This window comes from Macaca fascicularis, chromosome 20 (assembly GCF_037993035.2).
Source record: "Macaca fascicularis isolate 582-1 chromosome 20, T2T-MFA8v1.1".
Taxonomy (NCBI): Eukaryota; Metazoa; Chordata; class Mammalia; order Primates; family Cercopithecidae; genus Macaca; species Macaca fascicularis.
In genome coordinates this window covers 81065278-81093118 of record NC_088394.1, presented here as the reverse complement: position 1 = coordinate 81093118, position 27841 = coordinate 81065278, and the positions used below count along the sequence as shown (strand labels likewise).

The window sequence follows — 27841 nt, the reverse complement described above, 5'->3', positions numbered from 1 at the left end:
GCTGCTCCGAACACTCACTTTTAGCCATTTGTAGCCACTCACTTTTAGCCTCCTCTTAAAAAAAAATACACAGACCTAAGCACCTTGGATCCTGTTCTCTAGATACTTTTGTCCACCCCAGCCTTGGCAGCAGAAATTCAGATTCTCACCCTGGAGAGGTCTTTTCAGCCATTTCCTGAAACACCCTGCACAGAACACAAGTCCATCACAGTAGACATCAGTGCATTAAAGGCACTGATAAGTCCTGCAGCCAAAGCTCCTGGTTAACTGTCTTTAATCTACTGTTTCCCAAATGCATTTGAGTAAGGGAACAAAAAATCCCAACACTCAAGTCATTAGTGTTCCTTGGCACACACGTGGGGTCCTGCTAAGGGTCCAGGTCACCTCCCACACTTCCATAGTCATCTCCTGCTCAAAAACCTTCCAGAATGGCCCCTGTCTCCCTGGTAATCAATCTGAATCTTGAGCCTGGTGTTTGCAATCAACCTGTTTTTACCTCTTAGAAAAAGAAGCTCATTGTGGCTGGCACGGTGGCTCACGCCTATAATCCCAGCACTTTGGGAGGCTGAGGTGAGCGGATCACGAGGTCAGGAGATCGAGACCATCCTGGCTAACACGGTGAAACCCCATCTCTACTAAAAATACAAAAAAATTAGCCGGGCGTGGTGGTGGGCTGTAGTCCCAGTTACTTGGAAGGCTGAGGCAGGAGAATGGCGTGAACCCGGGAGGCGGAGCTTGTAGTGAGCCGAGATCACGCCACTGCACTCCAGCCTGGGTGACAGAGCAAGACTCCGTCTCAAAAAATAATAAAAAAAGCAGCTCACTGTGGTTACTGCCTCGTGCAAATCTAGAAGAAGAAATAGTCCCAGACCAGCCTCTGACCCACTAGGTGACGTTAGGCGAATCCACTGGCCTCCCTAAGCCACAGTCTCTTCATCTATGAAAGGAAAGAACCAGCATCCCAGGACTAGTATTTTTGGGTTTTAGTCTATCCAGGGGTCTCAGCCCACAGTTGCAGCAGAGACCGCGAGGGCGCGTGGACACAGAGTCCAAGAACAGTAGCAAAGAGAGAAGGTGACCATTCTCCTGAAGTGATTCAGGGGCGTGGAGTCGAGCCCCGCTGCGTCATTGAGTCAGGGTAGAGCTCTGCTATGTACCAGCCGCATGAGCCTGGGTGAGGCCTTCACCTCCAAGAGCCTCATTTCCGTTTTGAAAAATGAAGCAGGCTACACACAGATGTACACACACACACACAAGTGCATGTACAACTGGAGAAGCAGGAATAAGAGCCATGGACTGTGTCGATGACGACACCCTGACTGCGGCATTGTACCACAGTTACCCAAAAGGCTCCCACTGGGAAACATTCAGTGAAGGATACACTGGCTCTTCACTATTTCTCACAACCACACGTCTATCTACAATTATCTCAGAATAAAATGCTTTTAAAAACTGGCTGGATGGCCGGGCGCGGTGGCTCAAGCCTGTAATCCCAGCACTTTGGGAGGCCGAGATGGGTGGATCACGAGGTCAGGAGATCGAGACCATCCTGGCTAACCCGGTGAAACCCCGTCTCTACTAAAAAGTACAAAAAACCAGCCGGGCGAGGTGGCGGGCGCCTGTAGTCCCAGCTACTCGGGAGGCTGAGGCAGGAGAATGGTGTAAACCCGGGAGGCGGAGCTTGTAGTGAGCTGAGATCTGGCCACTGCACTCCAGCCTGGGCGACAGAGCAAGACTCCGTCTCAAAAAAAAAAAACTGGCTGGATGCGGTGGCTCATACCTGTAATTCCAGCACTTTGGGAGGCCGAGGCGGGTGAACCACTGAGGCCACGAGTTCAAGACCAGTCTGGCCAACATGGCAAAACCCCATCTCTGCTAAAAATACAAAAATTAGCCAGGCATGGTGGTGGGTGCCTGTAATCCCAGCTACTCAGGAGGCTGACGCAGGAGAATCGCTTGAACCCAGGAGGTGGAGATTGCAGTGAGCCGAGATCACACCACTGCACTCCAGCCTGGGCGACAGAGTGAGACCATCTCCAAAAAAAAAAAAAAAGAGAGAAGCAGGTGAGCCCAGGAGTTCGAAGCTGCAGTGAGCTATGATCAGGCCACTGTACTCCAACCTGGGTGACTGAGCAATATCCTGCCTCTACAAAACAATAAAAACAACAATACATTTAGAAACATAGCAGGAATACTCATGGAGATATGGCAGCTATTCAACAGGATGGTGTGTCTATCACTCCCTTCCAATGCCTATCCACATCGCGAGTGTTCAATAAACAGACACTGAAGAACTGAATGAATGGAGAAACAGAAGGAATGTGAACTCGGTGTTCAATCTTTTTTCTTATTCTTTTGATGAAGTCTTAATAGTCCAGAAAAGGAAACACGTTTTGAAGTCCGATGGCTGGGTACGCTGCAACCAGAGGGCTCCCTATGGTCTCCCAAGCATTAGAGGCCTTACCAAGATGTGCCAGATGCCTGGGGAGGAGCCTTCTAGCAGGCTCCTAGCCCCCTCCAACAGGCCTCCTGCCCTAGTCGGCCAGAGGCCAGGTGGGGCGGCAGGCACACAGCCAGCAAAACCAAGAACAGGGGTCACTCTTGTTCGCAACGGCATTTACACAAATCCCACCTTCTTCCCAAAAGGGCGAGGCGGCTTCCAGCTGAGGCCCAGATGCTGCCTCGACCCCCACGCCTTCTCTCCTTCTGCCCTAGTCCCTTCCAACAGCTGGCCCAGGGAAGCCACCCATAGGCTGCCAAAGAGAATATCCCCCTGCTGATCTCACCCCCTCTGCCATTTGCTGGAGCTGGCGAGGAGGCCAGGAGGCCTCCAGGCTCCCCACCGCGTCTGACGAGCTTAGGCCCCGGAACCTGCAAGGTCACTCAATAAGAACCAAAGGGTGAGGGGGGACAGGCTCAGGATGGAGGCAGCGGAGGCGCAGATGAGGTCCACGGAGGCTCCTGCAGAGCCACGCACACCTGTGAAGCTGGAGACAACCTGGGCGCACAGCCACAGGCGGCCGTTATGTAGCCAATGAAACTGTTCTAGAAGAATGCTGAGCCACATGAGGCCCTATAACAAGGCTTGGCACATCGCTCTAACACGTCCCAACTCGTTTAACCTTTGAAACAACCTTACAATAGACATATGGCTATTAACCTTTACAGATGGGGAAATTACAGCACAGAGAGGTTAAGTAACGGGCCCAAGAACACACAGCTAGGTAGAGCCCAGATTTGAACCCCAGCATCTTGCTTTACAGTGGACAGTCCTAACCGCTCTAAAAGAGATGATGTCCTGGGTGAAAAAGACCAAAACATACAATGTACAGCGTGGTCCTACCCACAGTACTGCCTACGTGTATGCTGTGCATGTGTCTGAGCGCACCAGAATGTACACGAGCAAAAAAGGGCTGGAAGTTCTGGATGGCGGGATTTAGGTCATCTTCATTACCTCCTTCTCATCTCTGCTGTCTACATTTTCAACATGAATAGCTTAGACTTCAGAAAAAGATTCAAAACTGCTGCCCTTGTCCTCCTTGGTGCCCTGCCCCTCTGCATGCGCCGACCCATGCCTGCCCACCCTGGAGGCCCTGCTAATGGCCTAAGTCCTTCAGGTCCCCAGACCCTCACACCACCCAAGTCTATCGGTCATGGTGTCAGGGAAATCGTCTAGCCATACGTTTGGCATCAGCACACGCGGCCCTTCTCACCCGGGGTGTTGACTCTCGGGTGAGGGGTAAGTTCCGGCCTCTACTCGCTAGCCCATCACAGGCACGAGGACTGTTTACTGCAACGCTGGGGGATGTTCATGCCGGCGTGAAGTGAACAGCAGAGGCACAGCTGCATGGAAAGTTCCATCTCAACTTGATAGGAAGTGTGCACTGAACACGCCGAGGGGGAACAGGAAAGATCAGCTGTCGCCGCCTCTGAGCTGTGAGGCTGCTCGGGAGCACTGCTCCTTCATTCCTCTCTGAACTTTCCAAAACCCCTACGGCAATCATGGAATGATCATAAAAATGAAAGCTAACATGGCCAGGCACGGTGGCTCCTGCCTATAATTCCAGCACGTGGAGAGGTCGAGGCGGGCAGGTCACTTGGGGTCAGGAGTTTGAGACCAGCCAACACAGTGAAACGCCATCTCTTCCAAAAATACAAAAATTAGCCAGGCGTGGTGGCACGCACCTGTAATCCCAGCTACTCGGGAGGTTGAGGCAGAGAGAATCGCTTGAACCTGGGAGGCAGAGGTTGCAGTGAGTCGAGCTCATACCACTGCACCCCAGCCTGGGTGACAGACTCTATGTCAAAAAAAAAATTGTGCTAACAGTACATGGGGCTTACTGACTGCCAGAGACTAGGCTAAATGCTCCACACGGGTTAACTAACTTAACCCCCTCTTTGAGGTGGATACAATCACAAGTGTTTTCCAGATGGAGAAACTGAGGCACACAGAAGTTAAGCTGCTTGCCCGTGATCACACAATAAGTGTAGGAGCTGGGATTTATCATCTTTAAAATGGAAAAAAAAAAGTATTAAAATAATCTTTGGATATGAAGGGTCAAGGATAGAAAAGGACTTTCGCAGGTACTGAATGTACAGTGTTATGTAAATAAACATTACCTACCCACATGCTTTGCCCCTCATTTAAAAGCAAATCATACAGAAGAATCCTCATACATTGCTGGTAGGAATGTGAAATGTTGCATCCTCTTTGGAAAACATCTGGAAAATAATCTGATAGTTCCTCAAAAGGTTAATCATAGTTAGGATATGGACCAGGCATAGTGGCTCATACCTGTAATCTCAGCACTTTGGGAGGCTGATGCAGGATTGCTTAAGCCCAGCAGTTTGAGGCCATCCTGGGCAACATAATGAGACTCGTGCCTCTACAAAAATATAAAATTAGCCAGATATGGTGGTGCATGCCTCTAGTCCCAGCTCCTCAGGAGGCTGAGGTGGGAGAATCACTTGAGCCTGGGAAGTCAAGGCTGCAGTGAGCTGTGAGCGTGCCATTGCACTCCGGCCTGGGTGACAGAGCAAGACCCCATCTCAAACATAAAATAAAATACATTTAAAAATAAAGTTATAGTGCTACCCAGTAATTCTAAGTATATACCCAAGAGAAACAAAAACATATGTCCACACAAAAACCTATACCTGAATGCTTGTAGCAGCTTTATTCACAACCGCCAAAGGATAGAAACAACTCAAATATCCGTCCACTGATGATTGGATAAACAAAATGTGGTCCATCTATACGATGGAATGGTATTCGGCCAGAAAAAGGAATGAAGTGCTGATACTTGCTGCAACACGCATGGACCCTGAAAACATTATGTCAAAGAAGCCAGTCATAAAAGACCACATTTCGTATGGTCCCATTTATGTGAAATGTCCAGAAAACGCACATCTATAGATACAGAGAGTAGATTCGGGGAGAGAGGAGAATGGGGTTTCTTTTAGGGATGAATTTCTAAGATTAGACAGTGGTGATGGTTGTACAATTTTGTGAATATACTAAAAACATTGAATTGTACACTTTAAATGGCAAATTACATAATAAAGCTGCTGTGTATATATATACGTATGTGTGTGTGTGTGTGTGTGGATATATATATATATATTTTTTTTTTTTTTTTTTGAGATGGATTCTGGCTCTGTTGCCCAGGCTGGAGTACAGTGGTGCAATTTTGGCTCACTGCAGCCTCTGCTTCCCAGGTTCAAGCAATTCTCCTGCCTCAGCCTCGCAAGTAGCTGGGAATACAGGTACACAACACCACGCCCAGCTAATTTTTTGTATTTTTAGTAGAGACGGGGTTTTCCCATGTTGGCCAGGCTAGTGTCGAACTCATGGCCTAAAGTGATCCACCTGCCTTGACCTCCCAAAGTGCTGGGATTACAGGCATGAGTAAGACTCTGTAATCCTAAAATATATATATATATTTTTAAAAGAATAGAACTGACACAGAAGCAGCTATCAGTGGCTCTGACGGGACCTTGGGCCACCCTGGAGATGAAGGAGCAGTGGGTCTGCAGGATGCCGCTCACCATCAGCCCCACCCTGGTGAGTCCCGCCCTTTGTGCCCTCAGCCAGGAATCCCACATAGGCTTGGCAGCTGGGCTGACCTCCCATGGCCCCTCAAATTGCTAGTGCAAAAATACCAGGATATCTACTGCCAGAGGGACAGTCTTGGCTGATGAAGCAGAAATTTCCAGGGCACTGGCATTCTGCCTCAGCCTCTGGCAGGCTAAGTTATAGGCAAGTCCTCCATATTGGTGGGCAAGTCCCTTTCCCTTCCTGGGCCTTGGAGTTCTGTTAAAGTGAAGAGTGTTAGACTCAACTTCACCCAGTCCTGTGATTCTAAACAGACATTCAGATTTGTTAAAAATACAAAGACGGCCGGGTGCGGTGGCTCAAGCCTGTAATCCCAGCACTTTGGGAGGCCGAGACGGGCGGATCACGAGGTCAGGAGATCGAGACCATCCTGGCTAACACGGTGAAACCCCGTCTCTACTAAAAAATACAAAAAACTAGCCGGGTGAGGTGGCGGGCACCTGTAGTCCCAGCTACTCGGGAGGCTGAGGCAGGAGAATGGCCTAAACCCGGGAGGCGGAGCTTGCAGTGAGCTGAGATCCGGCCACTGCACCCCAGCCTGGGCGACAGAGCAAGACTCTGTCTCAAAAAAAAAAAAAAAAAAAAACAAAGACAAGTGAAACTGGAATTTCAATCAAGGTTGTGGATAAACCATACTTTGTAGCAAAAGCACAGAAGGTCACAAATACTTCAAATGGTGGATACTTTGTATAAGAAATGAAACATAACATTATTAAATGCATATGCTCCAAACAACACAGTCACTAATATTGAGAGAGCCAGCAATTGTTTACGATCTGTGATTCTGAGATAAAGTAGTTCTCTTTTCTGCATTAAAAAATATTTCAGTTTAATATCTTTCTTACTTATCCAAGTTTTCATAAAATTCACTCAAGCCAAAGGACACACCGTCTGGACTTCACCAATGTCCATCACAGGGGCAGGTGATAGCGAGAAATTGCTTTAGCCTCCACTGGCTCAATACACAGAGAGAAGAACAGGCTTGCGAAGTGTGCCCTTAGACCTAGATAACTTGGAACAGTCCTGGTGTTTTCATACACATTTCTTCTAGATTTGCAAAAACAGAGCAAGATAGGTGACAAGCGCAAAAGATAATACATCTCAAGCCCCCCGAAAAACTAGTTCAAAAACTTTAAAGAGGTAAATCTCTAAAATACAAACCTTCTGGGAGATTAATAAAATTCCTACACTGGTTAAGAAAAGAGAAGGCACCAATATCAGGAATGAAAGAGGGGACATCATTACAGAACCTACAGGCATTAGAAAGATAATAAAGAAATATTAAGGACAAAGTTATATCAATTAACTTGACTACCTAGACAAAATGAATAAGTTATTTGAAAACAATAAATTACCAAAACTGACTTAAGAAATAAACCTCATGGGAGAATTCTCATCGTCAGTACATCAAGAAAATGGCCAAGTTTCCCATCTACTTAAGAAGGTAATTCAGAAAAAGACTACCAACTGGAACAGGTTTTTAAATGTGGACAAATCTGGTTTGTTTTGGCAGTGATGTCTCTTAGAACTTTTATTTACTGTGGTTTTTAAAGACATATACTTAATGCCATTTTTATTGTTTTTCCCTAACCTCCCATTTTCACTGAGACTTTGATCTTGCCAGTTGTGATTTTGCCAAGTGCAGTGCTTTTCAGGAATGCCACTCCCACAGCTGGCAAGGAATCACTGTGTACAATGCACAAAAGAAAAACAATAGAGGGTCAATGGGTAAAAATTCAAATTTTAGCTATTTTTTTCTATCTAGTTGGAGAAACAGGGCTTATACATATGAGTCAATCTGAAGTCACAGAATAAAGTGCTAGGTTATTATCAAATGTCAAAAATGCTACATACAGACAAGTGTCTAGGTCAGTCAGGAGAGGGAAGAGAAACTTCAGCTGGCAGGAATCAGCAAAGAAGGCTCCCTAGAGCAGGAAATAGGCAGAAATGGGAAAGAAAGAGCATATGTCAAGACTTAATGGTGGGAGCAAGCTTCGCTCTTCAAGGAATGGTGAAGAAAAGGCTTCTGGCAGCACCAGAGTGTGTGCAGGGAAATGTGTCTATAACAATGGCTGTTTACATTCTGGGAGTCACATGTCCCCCACGGTGAGTCTGATAAAAGCCACGGATCCTCTCTCCAGAAAATGCACATATGCACCAGATTTTACAGTAAATTTTGAGGGTTAAGAAAGGTGAATGTGAGAACAGAGGTAGTGTTGAGAATGATGGATCTTTGTAAACTCCCTTCTTTTCATTTTTTTAAGATAGAGATAAGGTCCCACTCTATCACCCAGGCTGGAGTGCAGTGGTATGATCATAGCTCACTGCAGCCTTGAACTCAAGTAATCCTCCTGTCTCGGCCTCCCCATCATCTGGAACTATAGGGCATGCCACCACATCTGGCTAATTTTTAATTTTTTTGTAGAGATGGTGTCTTGCTTTGTTGCCCAGGCTAGTCTTGAACTCCTGGCCTCAAGTGATCCTCCTGCCTTGGCCTCTCAAAGTGCTGGGATTACACGTGTGAGCCACTGTGCCCGGCCTCCCTTAGCTCTTTCCCATAACGTGACCTAAAAAGTATCCCTCCTGATTCACCTGGACTAAAAGGGTCTAGGTCCCTGTGTTTTTGAAGTCTAGGTGCCAGCTCTCCAGAACAGCGGGAATGGAGGAACAGAAGGGAAATAATAAATAGCAAAAGTAATAAGAGCCAATGTTAATTGAGCACATACCATGTACTACAGCCTGTGACACACACTCTACTGTAATTCCCATACACAGATGAGGCAACAGGGCCCACAGACAGACAGACGGTCAGGCAGCAGGTGCCCGCTGACTGCTGCCCAGTGCCCAGCAGCCCCATGAAGGACCATGTGCCTGAATGCCCCTCCGTCTCTCAGATGAGCACTGGGAGCCCATGACAGGTTGAGGGAGCCTGGATCCCAGGAACCCTCCAGCCACTCACAGGTTTCCATCCCACACCTGCCTCCCCTTGGATGACAGTGACCACAGCCTGGCAGCCACTGTGAACAGGGCCCAGCACCCTGCAGATGGTACCAAGGCCCATGGGAGACATGGCAGGACCCTGGGAGCAGGGGTCCTGCCACAAGGCCAGGGTGGCCCAGGTGGGGGAAGGGTAGGGTTATCCTGAGGGTGAGGGGCACGGGCCCCTTCATTCCCAGGGCCTTTGAGTGGGGCCTTGGCTACCTCCCCTCATCTTTCCTCTGCCCCTACTAACCACAGCGATTATTTCCCAAGTCTGGACCACAGGCAGAACCCTCGGCTGCGGCTTCACCTGCTTCATATCCCACAGTCCTGTGAGGTCAGTCCCAAGCCTGTCCCTGTGTGTGGGTGAGGAGCCCAAGGTCCAGAGAACAGAGTGACCTGCTGAGGGCCACCCAGGCAGGAGCAAGTGAGGGTGAGCCCTGATGTCTGAACCCCCTTAGCCAAACCATGCCATCTCCCGGTCAAGAGCAGACCAGCACTACCTTCCCTAAAGCCTGGGTTTCTGCGTCGCAGGAAAGGGATGGTACTGGCGCTGGCCTCACCTCCTTTTGTAAGGATGGCTGGAGAGCCAGGTAACACTGAGCAGCAATGGGCTTGGTCACAGGGAAAATCTGGGAAGCAAGTTTTGAGTTTTGAACTCCTTCTTTCTCTTCCCCCAGAGCAGGGCTCTCAGCCCAGAGAACAGAGACCCAGTGCTCCCTAGGGCCTTGGCCCAGCCTGAAGCTGCCCCCGGCACTGCCCAGCCTCGCTCTGTCCCTTCCACCAGCCAAGGCCCCCAAGCTGTGGCGCTGCCAGCTCTGCTGCTGCTGACGCTGCATTCCGCTGGCCTGATTAAGGCCCTGGAGCTGCTGCAGCCAGAGTCACAAGGGATCCCATCGTGCCTCCTAGGCCCTGAGCTCCGGGCACCTGGACACCACAGAGCCTGCCAGGCAGCTGGGTGGCTCCCATTGGCCAGCTGCGGACCTGGAGGCGACAGAGGCAAGAGGCACCTCAAGGAGGACCACTCCCCAGAGACATCAAGCATGGCTGCGTCACTGCACCAATCCCAGTGCTGGCCTAGCACACGCTCAGCAGGGCTGGCCTCGTCCGGGCCCCACAAAGTCACCCTGAGGGGCTGGTGGGAAAGAGGAAGCCAACTTCCCTCGTACACCCATCAGAGGGTCCTGTTTACAGGTCACTGAGATAATGTCTTGTCATCGATACATGGCAACCATCACTACTATTTCCTTATCACCATTACCATCATCATCATCCTTACTGCATTTCACTGATTTGAAGACCCAGACTGTTTAGATTTTTTTGTTTTTTGTTGTTTTGATATAGGGTCTTGCTCCGTCACCCAGGCTGGAGTGCAGTGGCATGATCATAGCTCACTGTAGCCTCAAACTTCTGAGCTCAAGCCATTCTCCCACCTCAGCCTCCTGACTAGCTGGGACCACAGACATGCACCACCACACATGGATAAATTTTTTTTTTCTTGAGACATAATCTCACTCTGTCGCCCAGGATGGAGTGCAGTGGTGCGATCTCAGCTTACTGCAACCTCCACCTCCCAGGTTCAAGCCATTCTCCTGCCTCAGCCTCTCTAGTAGCTAGGACTGCAGGCGCCTCCCACCACACCCGGCTAATTTTTGTATTTTTAGTAGAGACGGGGTTTCACCATGTTAGCCAGGATGGTCTCGATCTCCTGACCTCATGATCTGCCCGCCTCGGCCTCCTAAATTGCTGGGATTACAGGTGTGAGCCACCGTGCCCAGACAATTTTTTAATGATTTGTACATATGGGGTCTCACTATGTGGTTCAGGCTGGTCTCGAGCTCCTGGGCTCAAGCAATTCTCCTACCTCGGCCTCTCAAACTGCTGGGAATACAGACGTGAGCGACTGTACCCAGCCTGTTTTACATGTTAATGTATCTGAAACGTGAAATCAGGACAAAATCTCACAATGGGTGGAGGGTCAGTCTCCCAAGGCAGCATCTTCTCAGGCCTAGGGGGACACAGAACAATATCAGTGGCGACTGTGGTCAGATGTCGCCGCCCGGCCCATCGTGGTCTCTCACGCTGACTTGCCTCTACTCTCATCTGGCACACAGTATGAGCCGTAAAACTGCTGACTGAACCCACCCATCACCCTGCTCAGGTCTCTGCATCCACAGCCCATGGCAGAGACGCCCCTCACTATGTCAATTTCCCCCATAAACATCTCCCAGACAATAGCCCTCCCAGCCCCTGCAGGGCCCTCCAGAGTTTCCCAGAATGCCCCAGGGAGGGCTCAGATCACGGGCAGGAGGCCTGCCGCCAGCACGGAGCCCCCGAGGAGCTTCAGGCTACAGCCTGGCAAGGGTGAAGCACCAGGAAGTGGATTTGGCTTGGGCTCCCACAAGCCCACACAGACCAAGGGAGCCAGAGACAGGGACATTTCTCCTGCCATCCAGAGAAATTCTTACGACATGTGAGTCCTGGGAAGCTCTGGCCAATATGCTCAGAACCATCTCACCAAACAGGGAGACGGCGCCAGGAGCCCCAGAGCTAGGGCTTAGTGAGAAGTTTCCAGCCGGTGTTCCAAGCGTGCTCAGCCCAGCTCTCTGCAGGCTGCAGGCCAGATGCTGGGCTCTGCATGGAGGTGACTTCTAGGGCTGCTGGGAGGTCCTCTGCCAAGGGCGGGCAGGGACACAGCTCTGGCCACCTGGCAATCATGACACCAGAAAATCACTGGGAAGGAACATCTCTCAGACCCATGGCCCCAAAGTGACTGTTGGAGTAGAGAAAACTTGTGTGCAGCTGGGCTGAGAAGGGAGCACTCTGCCCCTGGAGCTGACACCTGTGTGGCCTTGGGCAAGTCACTTTCCCTCTCCGAACCTGAGACCTCGGTGTCCAGATGTGAATAATTCAGATAAAAGAGGCACCAAGACAAAGATGCTGCCAGAGATGGAGGAGCTGCATCGTACTGGAAATAGCGCCAATTCATGCGAAAGACAAAACAGCCACAAATGTGCCAAATCTACGATGAAAGACTGGACAAAACTAAAGGGACAAAAAGATAAATCTAAACTGTAGTAGTTTTCTACTCTTTTCTCAGCAACTGACAGACAAAAAAAAAAGTTAATAATAACCTAGACAATTTGAACACCACTACCAACCACCAATCTCCTCGAATTAATTAATATGTAGAGAACCAACTACTGCTGTTTCCATATCCTTTTCAAGAGCTTGTGGTCCCTTCTTCAAGAGAGTACACTTAAATATAAAAGGATTAAAGCCATACAGAGTACCTTGTCTGTTCACAGAATTAAATTAGAAATCAATAACCGTAAGATATTAAGATAGTCCAATGTTTGGAAATTAAGCAACATACTTCTAAATAATCCATGTTTTCTAAAAAAAACACAAGGGAAATTGAAAAACATTTCAAATGAGATGAGAATGAGAAATGACATATCACAAAGTGTGGGGTGCAGCTAAAGCAGTGCTTAGAGGAACATGCATAGCTTTAATTGCCTATATTAAAGTAGCGATAATAATCCCTCCCATGCAGAATTTTAGAGAAAAGTAAAGGAGCTTTCATGGGGTAAGAGGGAAGCATATGGGGAATGCTTAGCAAATATGCCAGTGCCTGGCTCCCTTCTTAAGTATAATTTAGCAGGCATCATTGAGGTTAGAAATTTCTCTCTCCACATCCTGAGGGAAAATATGACTTTGCACATTCCCCTTTTTTCCCCTAGGAAGTACAAGATCAAGAATTTGCCAGGCATGCAGGGGAAGGGGGAGCAGAGACATCAGAAGATGCCACCAGCAGAGTCATTGGGAGCCACAGGCATTCGTTCCGAGACAAGGTAATAAACCAGAACCAGAAACAACAAAAAGGAAGACAGGCCTGAGTCACAGATGGGGTCCAGAAGCCCCTCCCAAAACTCTTCCTGTTCCCCAGAACTCCCCAGGCAGAATTCTCAGAGCTGCAGAGGATCCTCAGAAACCTGTCATTCCTTCCTGACACATAACAGGTGAGGCCTGGCTTCTGAGGGAGTGAGTTCTCCATCCCTGGAAGGATTCAAGAGGAGGCTGAAGACTCACTGGGGAATGATAAGTAAGGCCCATAAACAAATATGAACAATTACCGAGTTTTTACTGGGATCTTGGTCTGTGCAGAACATGTCAACAGCTTTGTCTCACCCTCATGACATCTCTGTGAAGAAAGTTCTAGAAAGAAGGCATGGGGAGGTATTTGAGAGCCAGACTTTGGGCCAGACACACAGGGATCCCATGCCAGCTGTGCTGCTCCCCAGCTCTGGCCTTGGCACGTGTCTCCACCTCTCTGAGCACATCTGTAAAATGGGGGCAATCATCTCTAAGGCACAGGGGGGCATCCACGTAGGTGAGCCATCATTCTTGTCCCAGCTTTACAGCTTTACAGCCAAGCCTAAGACAGTACAGGCGACTTATCCAGCGTCACAAAGCAGAGAAGGACAAGTGCAAACATATATCTGAGTCCAAATGGCCCCAGGACATGGAGGACAGCCAGATCACCAAATCAGAAGGGACCCTCTGGGGTCACAGGTGAGAACTTCACCCCACAGGGGTGAGGGCGGAGCAGGGTGGGGTCTGGGTGCCCTGGCTGTAGAACACCAGCCTCTTCAACCCCACCCTGCGTCTTTCCTCCCCAGTCACTGTGCCCACCTCCTTCCTGGTGCAGCCCAGCTGGACTCCAGAGTCTGTGCCAAGTTGTTTCTTAAGACGAACACTCCTGTGGCCAAGAGGAAGTGGTGGCACAGGTGAGAGCGAGGCTGGCACACGGGCCCTGCCAGATTCACCTCCAGGCAAGAATGTGAGTGTGCGTGCATGAGTGTGCATGAATGAGAGAGGGTGTGTGGGAGTGTGTGCATACGGATGTGTGTGAGGGCATGTGGATGTGTGTATGTGCAAATGACTGTGCAGGTGTATGAGTGAGAATGTGGGGGTGAGGGGGTGAGGGTACAGGTATGCATGGAAGAGCAGGCATGTGAGCACGTGGGCACAGGTGTGAGGGAGGGTGTGAGTGCACATGAGTGATGTATGTATGAATGCACATGACCGCATGTGCAACAGTGAGTGTGATATACAAATGTGTGGGTGGGTTTGCATGCGAACGTGTGTGCATACAAGTGTGTGAGTGCGGTGCATGAGAAGGAGGTGCAAGGTGCATGTGTGAGAGAGAGGTGGGTGTGCAGGGGTGTGTGGGTCAGAGGGGTGGTGGGGGCAAAACGACCCCACCCTGTGGATGCTGGGGGAGGAGGGGCTTTACTCCCATCTCATGCCCTCTCAATCCGCTGTCCCTCCCACACAGGCGGCCTCAGCACGCCTGTCGGCTTGGCCTGCCTTCCTGAAGACTTGCACTGCACCAGGCCTTAAGCCCTAAAGAAAGGCCCGGTTCACCCTGTCACCTGCCGAGGGACAGGTGAGCAGCCAGCGTGCTCCAGGTTTCTCCCATTCATGGGAAGTGCTCTTGGAGGAGGCATCCAGCAGTCACACCCTTTGGCGCTCAGAAAAACAGACCCTGCATTGACCCCAAACACTTACGAATCAGGAAGAAAATGCAGTTTCTGGAAGAGAAAGAGGTTGAGGCATGGGAGAAGCAACAATTCCCCCTGCAGGGACCAGGCCACCAGGGGAGTGACACTTTCTCTGGCTGCTGCCTTTCACCACGGGGCTCACACGTGAGGCCACCTGAGGGCCAGGCCTGACCCTCCTTCCATCCTCTGGAGGCTGCCCAGTTTCTCAGACAACAGGGCTGAACCCAGAGGCCGTTCTGCATGCCCCGGGGTCCACCAGGTACATTCTGGGCTTCTGTAGGAGGCCGAATGGTTGGTATTATTCCCAGAATGGCACCTCCTTCTCCCACAGGAGCCCAGACTACCCGGACTCCTGGCAGCGGGGAGCGGGAGGGTGGAGGAGGGCTTCCCAGGAGCCCTCACTGTCCACTGTGCGTCCCCCGTACTTGGTGTGAACAGCCTTGCTGGGGATACCGCGCAGCCTGGAAGGAGAGCACGAAGCCATATTCTGGATGTTCCACGGTTCCCCTCTCCAGAGGCTCCTGGGAAGTCGTACAATTGCACAAGAGAAAGAACAGCGTACAGCTGTGAGACAGTCCCTCTCAAAGGGCAAGGGCATGCCTGGAGGACATGCCAGCTCAAAGGGAGTGCAGATTCACAGAGCTGGCACTGCAGCTGTTCCAAGTCCCCACCATGCTCTTGGGACGTCCAAGCCTCAACCTACCCTGCGCTGCCATCCAGGTGCCTCCTGGCCTCCCTTTGCTGCTGGGTCTGGACCCCAGGACCCCTCCCAGCCCCACGGGCAGTCCTGTTGCGTCTGGAAGTGTGGAGGCCCCATGCCACTTCCCAGCTGCCGCCCTTATCACTGTCACTCCCCCACACAAGCCTCCCAGCCTGCAAACCTTCCCACCCGAAGCGGGAGACTAGGTTGATGGGTCTGGAAAGGTGAATAAAACACCACAGCAGTGGTCAGCCCTCTGGCCCTCTCCCTCTAGAACTCAGAGCCTTTCTGAAAGCTGATGCGAGAGACCATGGCGGCCTCCTCCTGTGCTAAATCAGGGGAGGGGCTGGGTAGAAGCCAGGCCCCTACCGGGGCTGCATCGCCTCCCAGAAGCACCCCTTAACTCCAGGGCGGGGAAAAGGCTGAGGCAGTGGCGTTGGACTGGCCACTCTCCCTCACCTCCCAGCCCTACCAATGACGGCGGGCACCTCCACCCCGAACTCTCTTAGGTTTCTGAGCCTTGTCCTCCTTATCTGAAAAGTGGGAATGATACCACCACCCATGGGACCATTCACGCCCCCTCTGCGGTCCAAGGAGAAATGGGCAGACTTTAGGGAGGTGGGGAACCGGCACCCTGCCCACGGTCACCAAGTTAGCCAGTGTCAGTGTGGAGTCCAGATGAGACCCATAAGGATCCCGGGGCCAGCGGACCCTGTGGGGAGCTGCGGAGGCTGACACCAGACACATGGCCCAGCGTTCACCTGCTCTAAGCTTTCCAAGTTCAACATCATGAAACACATGTTCTTTCTAAATGTAAAATACGACACAATCTGAAAATGTCTTTAAAACGTTGAAATGGTTCCTACAGTATAATAAATTGGCAGGCAGCATCCCAGCATACATTTAAAGAATAAAATCAGGACTTTTTAAGGTGACATCACTGGTACGTAAATGCCGGAAGACGAAGCTTTTCGACATTCGCTACTTAGTTAAATCCTAAGAACTCATCAGAGACCCCTCCTCCAGGGAGCTTTCCTGACCCCACCCACCTTCATCTTCCTCCCAGCCTGTCTTCCCATTCAGGAGGGGTGTGGTGAGCAGGTCAGAGTGCAGACGCTGGAGCCAGGCAGCCTGGGTGTGGATCCCGGCTCCGGCACTTCCCAGCTGCGTGACTTTGGGCGAGTGACTTAACCTCTCTGTGCCTCAATTGCCTTGTCTATAAAAACAAGTAAGCCCACTCATAAGACAGTGAGATAGTCACGTGGGGCAACGCAGGCAAAACTCTTATGACAGTGGCTGGCACCAGGCGCATGCTATCAATGCCGTCTGCTGCTGCCACTGGCACTGGCATCCCCTCAGCCCTTGCTGCTCTCGTCAGAGCCCGAGGGCTTGGGAGTGGAGGGCCAGAACCTAAATACCCTTTCTGTGCCAACAAATGACACTAATGATGGGCAGGATAGCGTGGCCTCGGTGGGCAACCTTTGAGGGGACACTCTTGGGCCCTGGGCTGCCTCTCTCTCCCCAGCCCACTCTCGCCAATTGGAAAGAGCTGCAACAAGAGGCACTTGCCCCAGGCCCTGGCTTGGCAGGGCTGAACACCAACCCCGGCCTTTGTGCCACTCCAACGAGGTTCTGCACCTCTCGCAGGAAGCCCAACCCAGCAACCGATTTAATCAAGGGCTCCACGCCAGACGGGCCGGGCAGCAGAGCTTAAAACACAGCAGTCAGGGCAACCAGACCCCAGGCAGGGAACCTGAGAGCCACGGGCTCACAGAGCCAGGCTAGACCCCAACCTCCCAGGTCTTCTCTGCCCCCCAGCCCCCTGCCAACATGTGCAGAAAGACGAGATGGTTAGCGACTGTCAGCTGTGCAGGAGCCGAGGGCTCAGCTAATAGTCTACCATCTACCGTCTGCCCCCATTTTCCAGAGCGGAAAACTGAGACCCAGCCAGGGTAGAACATCTTGTCCAAGGCTGCTGTGAGTGTCGGGGCCATGACTCAGGGCTTCTGATGCCCAGGGTTGTGGCTGGAGCAAGCCAAAAGCCCCCGGAGCCAATGCATCCCCTTTTCAATCCTTAGTACAGCTCCCCACATCCCAGGGAGAACAAAAACGACCACCATCTTCAAACACAAATCCACCGCCTAGAGACCAGAACTAAGAGGATGCACTGCAGGCAGAGTTGATGAAACAGGGTTTCAAGGAGTCACCAACATGACTTTTCCAAACCTAAGCCCTATCACGTCATTTGCCTGCTGAAAACCCCCAACAGGAAAGCAGTCCTCAAAGGGTTAAACCTCCAGTGACCTTAGCACCCAGCAACCTGACTCCCAGGGGCATACTCAAGGGAAATGACATTTATCCACACAAAACACTTGCCCATGCATGTTCACAGCGGCATGATTCAGAGGGGCCAAAAAGTAGACATAGCCCATGTCCATGCTCTGACGACGGGGACACAGAACGTGGTTCATCTGTACAACAGCGCTCTTAGTTGCAACACGGGATGAAGCTCTGATCCACGCAATACCATGGATGAACCCTGAAAACATGACGCTGTGTGAAAGAAGTCAGTCACGTATTAGATTATTCCACTCACAGTGTGTGAATTATATCACAATTAAAACAACAGCAAAAACCACAATTTTATCCAGGGCAGCCCCACAGTCCCTGTTCCCGCCTGACGGGCCCCCACCCGCCGCTATGATGGACGGCGTGCCCCTCGTCCCTCCCTGCCCACCCCCCGCACCTCCCTCCTCACTGTCCCTCAGTCCCACCTCGGGAGGGGCCAGAACCCTCCTCACTGTGCAGGTGGCAGGCCCCTGCCACCCTTCTCTCCAGCCACTCTGCTGGCTACCATCACTGCCCCCAAGACCCTGCCTGGTTGCTCACTGCTGGGTCCTGGTGTCTAGAGCAGTGCCATGGGCACTCAGTAAAGACAGGCTGAAACCTGGAATAGCATCCTTTTCCCGTTGCCTTCAAGGATAAATCCGACTCCTTAGCTGTGCCCATGACGATGCCGTCTGACAGCAGTTCTCACCTTTGTACTTGAATCTTCTAGAAGCTTTAAAATACCAGGGCCAGGGACCAACCCTCAGAGATTCTGATTTAACAGGAGGGGGGCAGGGCCCTGTCGTTGATATTTTCAAATTCAGATTGATTGACGTTGATTCCAGTGTGCATCCGGGGATTCCAAACACTGCCGGGAATGCTGGTCCTGCCCACCCCTCATGCCCGTCCCCTCTTCGGGCTCCATGCAAAATGAACGTTCTCCAGCACATCAACCCCCAACATCCAGGCCTTAACACCTGCTCCTCTTCCAGGAGCACATGGCCCCTACTCAGACTTGGCTGAATCATTTTCAGTCTTCAGGACTCAGCTTAGATGTCACCTCCTCCAGGAAGCCTTCCCTGTGCACACCTGTTTCTCACTCTGCCAAAGGCTCTCAGCAGATCCTATCCTGATCTCAGCTCAGAACTCAATGCACTGCACAGCCATGGCTGGACCTCTTCACCAGTCCCTCCACCTCTCATCGCCCACCAGCACCTTGAGGTCAGGGGATGGCTGATGTCACAGCAGGTGCTCCCAGAATGCCTGGCCCAGGGCAGACACATTGTTCTGCGAGTGGGTAGAATGTGGGTGTGCTTCTCCAAGGCAGCCATGGATGAGGGTAGAGGCTCGCACAGGGACGGGAGGTGGGACTGCAGCTCGTCCCCGGCCCAGCACTGCCAGGGTGTAGCGTTGTGTGAAAGTGACGGTCTGTGAGATTCTTCCTGACCGTAACATGTCGTTTTGGGGTCCCGGTATCACATACTAAATTTGAACCAGGCCCCAAGACGAAGTCATGCTCCTGTTCCTAGTCCCGCAGCAGAGACCGCCAATAAATCACAAGACATTTTCTCAGAGAGTCTAGACACGGCCTCAGAACCCTTCTTAACACAGCCCGAGACGGCGGAATGAGACACCACGTATACAATGCAAATCGCCTGTGACCTTTGCAGACCAGTCCTGTCGTTTTGACCGATGGGGAAACTGGGTGAAAGTCGTCCAGTGGGGAGGGGCTCCTTCCACAACTGACCCCAAGAGTGTCCTACTTGGGGCCACGTGAAGTCAGGAGGCAAGTCCTGCAATGCTCTTCTCCGAGGACAGACATGGCATCTCTCTTCAGTGTCCCCACTAGAACCGGGACCTGAGGCGGCAAAGGGCCCTGAATTCTGGACATGGGGTCTTCCCCAGCCAAGAAAACGTGCCCAGAAGTTATACATCCTCCAAAGACACTCCCAGCAGAGTTAACCTCACAAGGGTGAGATCTCGAGAGATCTAAGCAGAGGAGGAACCAGGAAGCTTGGCAGACCCTGGCTCCTCCAGGCTCACCCCTTCCCCCTCCTGCTTCCAGGGTAGGCCGAGTTTTGAAGACCTTTCGCCTTCACTTCCTCCTTCCCCTGGTTTTCTCCGACTGCCTCCAGGTTCAGGAGGGGCACATCTGGAAAGCTCACGCCTCCGAGCTTGAGAAGGGCCTGGCCACTTTACAGTTGCTGCCAAGGAGAGGGTGCCAGTGCCAGCCCCAGCCAGGCTGCCTCCTGTGGCACCTTCCAGAAGGTCCCCCCTTCCAATCAGTCCTGACCAGGTGTTCCAAGAGCCTGGGCCTGGGGAGGAGGGGCAGCCAGGCCCCCTGAGGACCAGGGAACTGTGTGGGCGCAGATAGCCAGGAAGCATGGGAAACAGATGTGCACGTGGCCTGATGGGCGGGTGACGACAGACGCTCTCCGCAGACCTCAGATGTCCCTGCAGAGAAGAAAGGTGGCTGCGGCAACAACACCTGTTCTGGGCTCGGAGGCCACACTCGGGGGGCCTGGCCGGGGTATCCCCATAGTGAGAGGCTGGGGTATGGTTAGGTAAACAGCTGCATGGGCCATTAACCAGAATGCTCTCCGGACAGAGTCCTGGAAGCGGGAAGGGCGGCCCGCCCGCCAACTGGCTTGCAGGGAGAGCCAATCCATCATGCAGCAGACCCATCTTTGATGGGAGCTCTCCCAGCAACAGAAGGAAGGTGCCGGCTAAGACCTCAACAGATGGGCCACGCTGGGGAGGCCAAGGCATGGGGCACCACTGCTCACCGAGCAAAGAAACTCGGGGGTGCAGCCAAGGCAGCCAAGTGAGGCGTCTCAGGGCCTCTGCCCCACGCAAGCTAACTCCTGCCCCTGAGATGTTCCAGAGGCTGCGGCAAGGAGGGGTGGCACACACAGGAAATTAAGAGCCACTGCCCCACCTCCAGGTCATGGCCACCTCCACAACTGGAGACCCACGGGGACAGAAAGGCAGGATTTGGGGAGGCCAAGGTGGGAGGATCACTTGAGCTTAGGCGTTCAAGACCAGCCAGGGCAACAGAGTCTCTACAAAACATCAAAAAATGAGCTTGGCGTGGTGGCGCACACCTATGGTCCCAGCTACTCAGAAGACTGCGGGGAGAGGTTCGCTTGAGCTCAGAAGGTGCAGGCTGCAGTGAGCGGATATTGTACCACTGCACTCCAGCCTGGGCAACAGAGTGAGACCCTGTTTCAAAACAAAACAAACAAACAAAAAGGCAAGACCAAGTAGAGGCTGGAGCAGACTCAAAAGCTGGACCCTTAGGCCCGATGCTGGTCCTGGGGTTACTAGCTGAGTGACCTTGGACAAGCGGCTTAACCTCTCTGGACTTATTTCCTTATCTACGAAAAGGGAACAGTAGCACCTCCTGAAACTGGGCTGCGGCGAGGCTTCAGGACATGTGAATACAGGTGAAGTGTGCACGCCTCCTGGAGGATGGGAAGCACTCCAAAAAGACATCACCCATATTATCGCATCCCCAAATGCCACCCCCAGCATTCTGGCCAGCCTTGTGTCTAGCTCTGAAGGGAGGGACAGCCGTTCCCCGTCCAAGCAGAAAGGCAGCAGGCAGAGGCTCCAACCTCAGAAATCCAGTGTCACGCCAGCAGCACTTCACGGGGTGTGGGGGGCGGGGAAGGGGGCGTCAATGCATCTGCACCTCCGCTGCGAGCCAGGCGCTCGGCTTACTGGGCTCCAGGACAAACTTCCCAGAGGGAAGAACATCCCCAGTTCTCAGGTGCAGCTACCGAGGCCCAGACAGGGCCACAGTCTCACCCAGGATCACACAGCTGACTCCCAGCAGCATGAAGATTCAAGCCAGGCTTGTCTTAAGGCAACCCCGGGGTCTTGCCAGGGTTTCACAGAGCCTCCTTGGGAGGCTTGCAGGGAAGTGTCAGTCCTTGGGGCAGGGGTGCCCAGCCCAGAAGAGCAGGCTTCAGCCCACCCCAGGCCACCTCGGGCACAGCCCTGGTGAAGCACAAGGCACAAGTCACGTGCCTGCAGAACGTGGTGCTCTCTGGGGACCCAGGGCCCAGCTGGAGGGAGAAGTGCAAACCCTATCCAAAGCAGAAGGTGCAGGGGACACCCTCCTCCTTTATTTTCTTCTCTTTATTTTTTTCATGTTTCCTCTTGTAGTGTTTTAAAGCTGATTCACTAATGCATGAACACATCATAGGGAACAACTGAGGAGTCACAGGAAGCAGCACAGACCATGGTTCTGGGACATGCCACGTCCCCAGCTGAGTGGCTTCCCTGCAGCTAACTTCCAGTGCCCTACTCATCGCACCTAAATTCTCAAACCGCCCCCCAAAATACAGATGGGAAGATGCACGTGAGCATCAAGATCTTGGGGGCTGGCATTAGGAAACCGGCTTGGGGACAGTCCCTCCACCCTCTCCCCCTCCCCAGGGGGCTCGCAGGCTTCTCCCCTGCCCGGAACCCCAGCTCTCATTCCCAGCTCCGGAGCCCCAGTTCTCATTCCCAGCTCCTGCAAACGCCACCTTCGCTGCCCACGCCCACCCTGGCACTGGATCCTAAGTTTAATCTGCTCTGCTGTTTCTCGGCACTTAGCTCTGCTGGAAGTGGCTCCTTCCCTCCACTCCTCGTGTGTGTCCCCCTCCCCCATGACACTGGAGGCTCTGTGCTTGCCACCAGATCCCCAGCATCTGGAACCGCGCCTGGCTCAGAGTCGGCGCTCCATAAATATTTGTTGAATGAATGGGAAGGAGGAGGAGGGAGGACGGAAGGCCAGAAGGCTGCATTTCCGGCTTTCTCCCAGCTGTCAATCGCACCTCCCTGGGAGCTGAGAGCTGAGGCTTCTCCTTTCCCTCTGTCCAGGGGAGCCTGAGACCAGCAGAGCTGCCCCCTTTGCCCCAACGGCCTCACCACCCACCTGGATTGCTGCCACAGCTGGGCCCTGAGCGGATCTCTTCTCAGTCCGTTCCACTTTCTTTCAAGAAATTGTTATTGCTCCCCTGAGCCTTCAACTTCAAATCCAACCTCCTACTCCTGATTTCAAGGCCTGGAGTTCACTCCAACCTTATTTCCTCTTATCCCCAACAGGCACCTCCTGCCCACGGAGGCTGAACAGGTCACCCCTGCTTCTGGGCCTGTTTGCCTGCCTCATTCCAACAAATCCTACCTCTTTTCCGAGGCTTCACTCAAGCTCCACCTCCTCCAGGCAGTTGATGGAAGAGGGCCTAGGGAGCAGAAGCAGGTTCAAAACCGGCCTCAGATACCCACTGGCTGTGTGTTGTCTGACTTCTCGGAGTGTTGGTTAACTCATCTATAAAACGAGACAAGAGGGCCTCAAGGGCCACAGTAAGGGGCGAACGCACTAACTTGTTCTAGGGAACAGAGCACACATCCATGCCACATGAAACCTTGCTAAACCCATGCTCACCCCTTCTGGGCAGACACCAGCCTGCATTCCCGTCCACACCAGACTACTCTCCATTCCCTCTTCCCAGCTCCCTGGGAAACAGCGGCTTCTTGTTTCCTGGAGTTCTTATCGGTCAAGGCCGAAGGGCAGCATCCCATCAACTGCTGACACGTGAGCGAATCCACATGAGAAAATGCATCAGAGTTTGGATGTTCTGCGTAAAACCCTGTGTTTGAGATCCTGCAGAGAGTTCTGACTGCCCCTGGAAACTAGCACCCAGCCTGCAAGTCAGCATCTCGCACACAGAACCAACCCACATCCAAGAAGAATTTGCTCCTATGTATCAGCGTGGAGGACATGAGGGTCCCACTATATGTCAAGCACCTGACCCTCTGGGGGAACTTACATTTCCCCCAACCCACTGAACTCTCACCATGTCCCTACAAAGCAGGCAGTACGTTTCCACTTCTCAACCAAGGAAACTGACATTCCACCAGGATAAGAAACTAACTCGCAGGTACTTAGCTAGCAAGAGAAAGGGCAGACTTTCGCAACCCGCCTCAGATGCCTACTGACTGAGTGTTGTCTGACTTCTCTGAGTCTTGGTGGACTCATCCATAAAATGAGATGAGAAGGCCTCGCAGCGCCATGGTAAGGAACAAATGAACCAGGGTCATGCTCCAAAACTTGGTCTTTTCTCCCAGTTTCAGCCCTTTCGGGAACTGTAGCTCTTCTGATTCCCACAGGCTGCATTGCTACATGCCGTAGAGGAGAGCTTCAGCATCTGTGACAGGAGACGCTGTGCTCGTCCAGTTAAAATGAGAGGTCATCCCACCAAAGCCACAAAGACAACTTGAAAGTCCAAAGCTGTCATCGGCAGAAAAGGAAGTCTGAGTGGGGGCCGCGTATCGGGGGAGAGGTGGGCAAATCACAGCAGAGCCCACTTCCTGGGTGCAGCTACTATACGTGAACATGTCCCCCAGATATCCCACCTACGGGCCCCACACATGCAGGTGGGAAGCAGGATCAGGAAGCTTTCAAAGGTTGGGATGACCCTTTCTGAACAGGACAGTGCCACCTTTCCCATCCCTCTGCCCACACATGGCCAGCAGCTGCCACTACAGGCGTTTGATTAAAACAAGTCACACTGACTGTCTTTGGCAGAAATGAGGATCCATGCCCCGGTGGCCAGGTTGGTGACTGCCACTCACAGACGCCTACATCTACCTCCCCAGACCCACTGGGGGCAGTTCCTGCTTGGGCCCTTGCAAAGCCGGATCCCAAATTAACTGAGCCCCGTCTGGCTCCTCGCGGGCGGGCAGCGGGAAGGCAGGCGCCTTATAAACAGGGAGAGCGCCAGGCCTCCCGTCTGCCTCCTGCACAGCTGACTTGCAGAGAAGAAAGGCTGTCTTCCCGCTGGGGGAAAAGTCTGTTTAGGCCACTGTCCCTCGAATTCCACACCCGCACGTCTGGAATCCTGTTTCCCTCAGCCATAAAGCAAGCACAGTCTCAAAGGAACAGTGTGAACGTAGGTGGAAAACTCTGGAAAAGCCAAGCCACACGGGAGCTAGAATGGAGAGGAACTTCCACCTCTGATGTGTTTCAAACCGGGTGAGCACAGAGACCTCTCTGTGACCCGCGCGGCTGGACTAATTACCAACGTTATCTGGCGGATGACAGACATGCCCCGAACTTCCTCTGTTTGATAGATCCCACTGCAAACACACCCAAGTTCAGGCCCGTGCCTGCTGTTCTCAGCAGTGCCCTATTCTTCCCTAAGACCACTCCTGATCCCCACTCCTCTGACCCCTGCCCCATGCCTCCAAGGTCAGCCAGGCCAATGTACCCACCAAGCACCAGCCCAGTGACTTGGGGGCGTCCCTCTCCTGGACCGCTCCACACAGAACCAGTGAAAACTCATACTTCAGAGTTTTTCTGAGGAAGAGAAAAACATCTCTCCCTTCCCTGGATGGATTTTGGAGGAAGCGTCTGAGATGAAAACTGCTGCTTACCTTCGTCGCTGCTGCCACTGGGGAGCTCCAGTTCATGGGTCCCTGGCGGCTGACCCCTTGACCTGCACACACCAGGGTCCCACACTCCACGCAAGCGCCGATGATCAGCTGCTGTCCGTCATCCACCAACAGGCTGTGGCTTGCTCGCAGGGTGTATAGGAACAGGGGCAGCCGGGCCACCCGCACGGACTTCAGGCCCAGACACCGTTTCTTCTCCTGCTGGCAAAAGAAGCACACGAACGTCTCCACCTGGTACTGCCGGGACCAGGCGCTGACAGCGTGGTGGGTGCTGCGGGCCTCATGCTGCAGCCACTGGGCCAGCAGGTCATGGTAGCAGAGCACACAGGTGGCCACCAGGCCGGTGGAGTCCACAGGCCTGGCACGAGGGGCAGGCGGGTACACGGTCAGGAAGGGGAAGAAGGGCTCCTTCTCGCCCAAGCGGCTGGCAGGGTTCACGTTGAGCTGGAACTCCTTCCCGGGGCCCAGCTCAGCCCCACAGATGTAGCAGATGGACACGGGACCGCCCTGGGCTGAGGCGGGCAGCTCGGAGAGGGCAGGATCGGAGGCGGAGAAGGCCTGGTGGTACCTGCCCAGGAAGCCCTGCACGGAGGTGATGAGCTCCTCGTTCTGGCAGGCCCTGTACAGGGCCCAGACATCCTCCAGGACGCTGAAGCACTTGGGGCAGCTGCGGACCTCACAGCGCTTGTTGGGGCCCTGGGCGTTGGGCGGGCAGGGAAGGAGGCTGAGGAAGGGGAAATGCATGGCGCTCCTCGCGTTGCCATTGAGGATCCTGGAGGGGACCGCCCGGGCATCTGGGGTACAGTCCTCCCCACAGAGGTAGCAGGCCTCTCGCAGGGCCCCGGAGGGCAGGCCCTCTTCTCTAGGGAGCCTCCTGCCCTTGGAGGCCATGCCGGGGGCGTGGCTGTCCAGGGGCACCACATAGAGTCGCTGCAGCACCGGCACGTTGGCCAGCTCGAAGCTCTGCCACTGCTGCGTGAGGGAGGAGAAGCAGCTGGCGCACACCAGGGTGCTGCCGCCCTCGCTGATGGGCTGTGCCCCTGGGGGCGGGCTGTGCAGCCACAGGAAGGGGAAGAACGGGGCCTGCGCCAGCTTCTCCTGCTTCTGCACGTGGACCTGGTGGTGCGAGGCCGGGGACAGCGGGGACCCGCAGATGTAGCAGCAAAGGCCCTCTGGTGGTGCCGCCCGGCTGTCTGGGAGAGCCCGGGGGACACGGCCACTGTTCTCCTTCTCTTTGGGGTTGCAGACGCCTGGGAAAGGCTGCTCCTTGTGGTCCTCTTCCCCACTGGTGATATTGATGTCACTGTCCTCGGATGTGCAGAAGCCGCGGAGGGTCTCCCTCAGCGGCCTGCTCTCCAGGGGCTTAGAGGCTCTGCCAGAGGGAGGCCCTTTCATGCCGTCTGCAGAAGCCTCTTGGACAGGAGGGCCTTGCCAAGGATCCTGAATGCCCCTCAGGACGCTGGCCCGGGCCTCGGGAACCCAGTGCCTCCCAACCCCCTTCCGCCGGCGCCTAACCCCGGCCTTAGGCTCCCCATCTGTGTGGGCCTTCGCGGGGAGCCCCTCGTGCTCCGCGCGCCCCTGCGCCGGGGCCTCTGCGCCCTGTCCCAGAGCGGGTCCCGGAGTTGGCCTCCACTCCTGGCCGCGCCCCCCGCGAGGCCCTGGCCCCGGGGCCCCGTCCTGGTGGGGGCTGGCGGCGTCCCGCGCGGGCGGGTCGGGCTCGGAAAGTGGGTCCGTGTCCGACAGCTCCGACAGGTCAGAGTCTCGCGTCTCCTCAGCGGCCCCGCGGAGCCGGGGGCCGCCACCGTCGTCCTCGTCGTCGTCGCCGCCGGCGCTGCCCAGCGCGTAGGCGACGTTCCACTCGCGGGGGGCCCCGGCGCCGCCACGGCGGCCGCCCGCGCCCGCGTCGCACTGGTGGGGCCGCTTAAGCCAGTACATGCGCTTGTCCACCGGCGTGCGGGCGCGCTCGAAGGCGGCCCACTGCTCGCCCAGGAAGCAGCGGCACACGGCGCACACCAGCACGCAGCCGTCGGCCGGGGACAGCTCGCGCGCGCCGGGCGCCGGCTCCTGCTGCTGCAGGAACGGGAAGAAGGGCTGCGCCGGGGTCCCCGCGCCCGCCGCCGGCTGCTTCACCTGCAGCTTCAGCTCCTTGCCGCGCCCGATGCCGCCGCCGCAGATGAAGCAGGAGAGTGGCGCGCCGCCCGCCGCCCGCTCGCCTACGGCTGCCATGAGCCGCTGCTTGCGGGAGACCGGGGCCGGCCGCCCGCTCATGGCCGCGCCGCGTCGCCCGCCCGGGCCCCCGCGCGCCCCGGGCCGCCCTCAGCGCCCGCCCGCGCCGCCGCCGCCGCGCCCAACTTGGAGCATGTGTGCGCGCCGCAAAGTTTGGCGGCGGGCGGCCGGCGCGGGCGCGGGCGCACGGCCCCTCGCAGCGGCGCCCCCCCGGGCCTGCCGAGCCCCCCCGGCGGCAGCGCGGGCCGAGGCGGCGCCGCGGCGAGCGCGCCCGGAACGCAGCGGCGGCGGCGGCGGCGGCTGCGGCGGCGGCGAGGCCCGAGCGGCTGGAGCGGCAGCCGCATGTGCGAGCTCCGGCGCCTGCCAAGGCGTGGGGTCATTTAATTGGGGAGGAGGGGGCGGGGCGGCGGCGGGCGGGAGGGGCGGGGAGGGGCGGAGGGCGGGCGCGCGGCGGGCGGGGGAATCCCTCCCCGCGCGCTC

General features: G+C 54.3%; 1 protein-coding gene across 5 annotated transcripts in view; it reads right to left on the bottom strand.

Annotated features, from left to right (window-relative positions):
* Window positions 1-27716, bottom strand: part of GSE1 (Gse1 coiled-coil protein) — a 511516-nt gene extending 483800 nt beyond the window's left edge. For all 5 annotated transcript variants that reach the window (XM_005592690.5, XM_015442743.4, XM_015442742.4 and 2 more), the window contains exon 1: window positions 25118-27716. In XM_005592690.5, the coding sequence (XP_005592747.3) occupies window positions 25118-27403 (2286 nt within the window). In that variant the 5' untranslated portion in view covers window positions 27404-27716. The remainder of the gene's footprint in view (window positions 1-25117) is intronic.
* Between the last annotated feature and the right edge of the window lie 125 nt (window positions 27717-27841).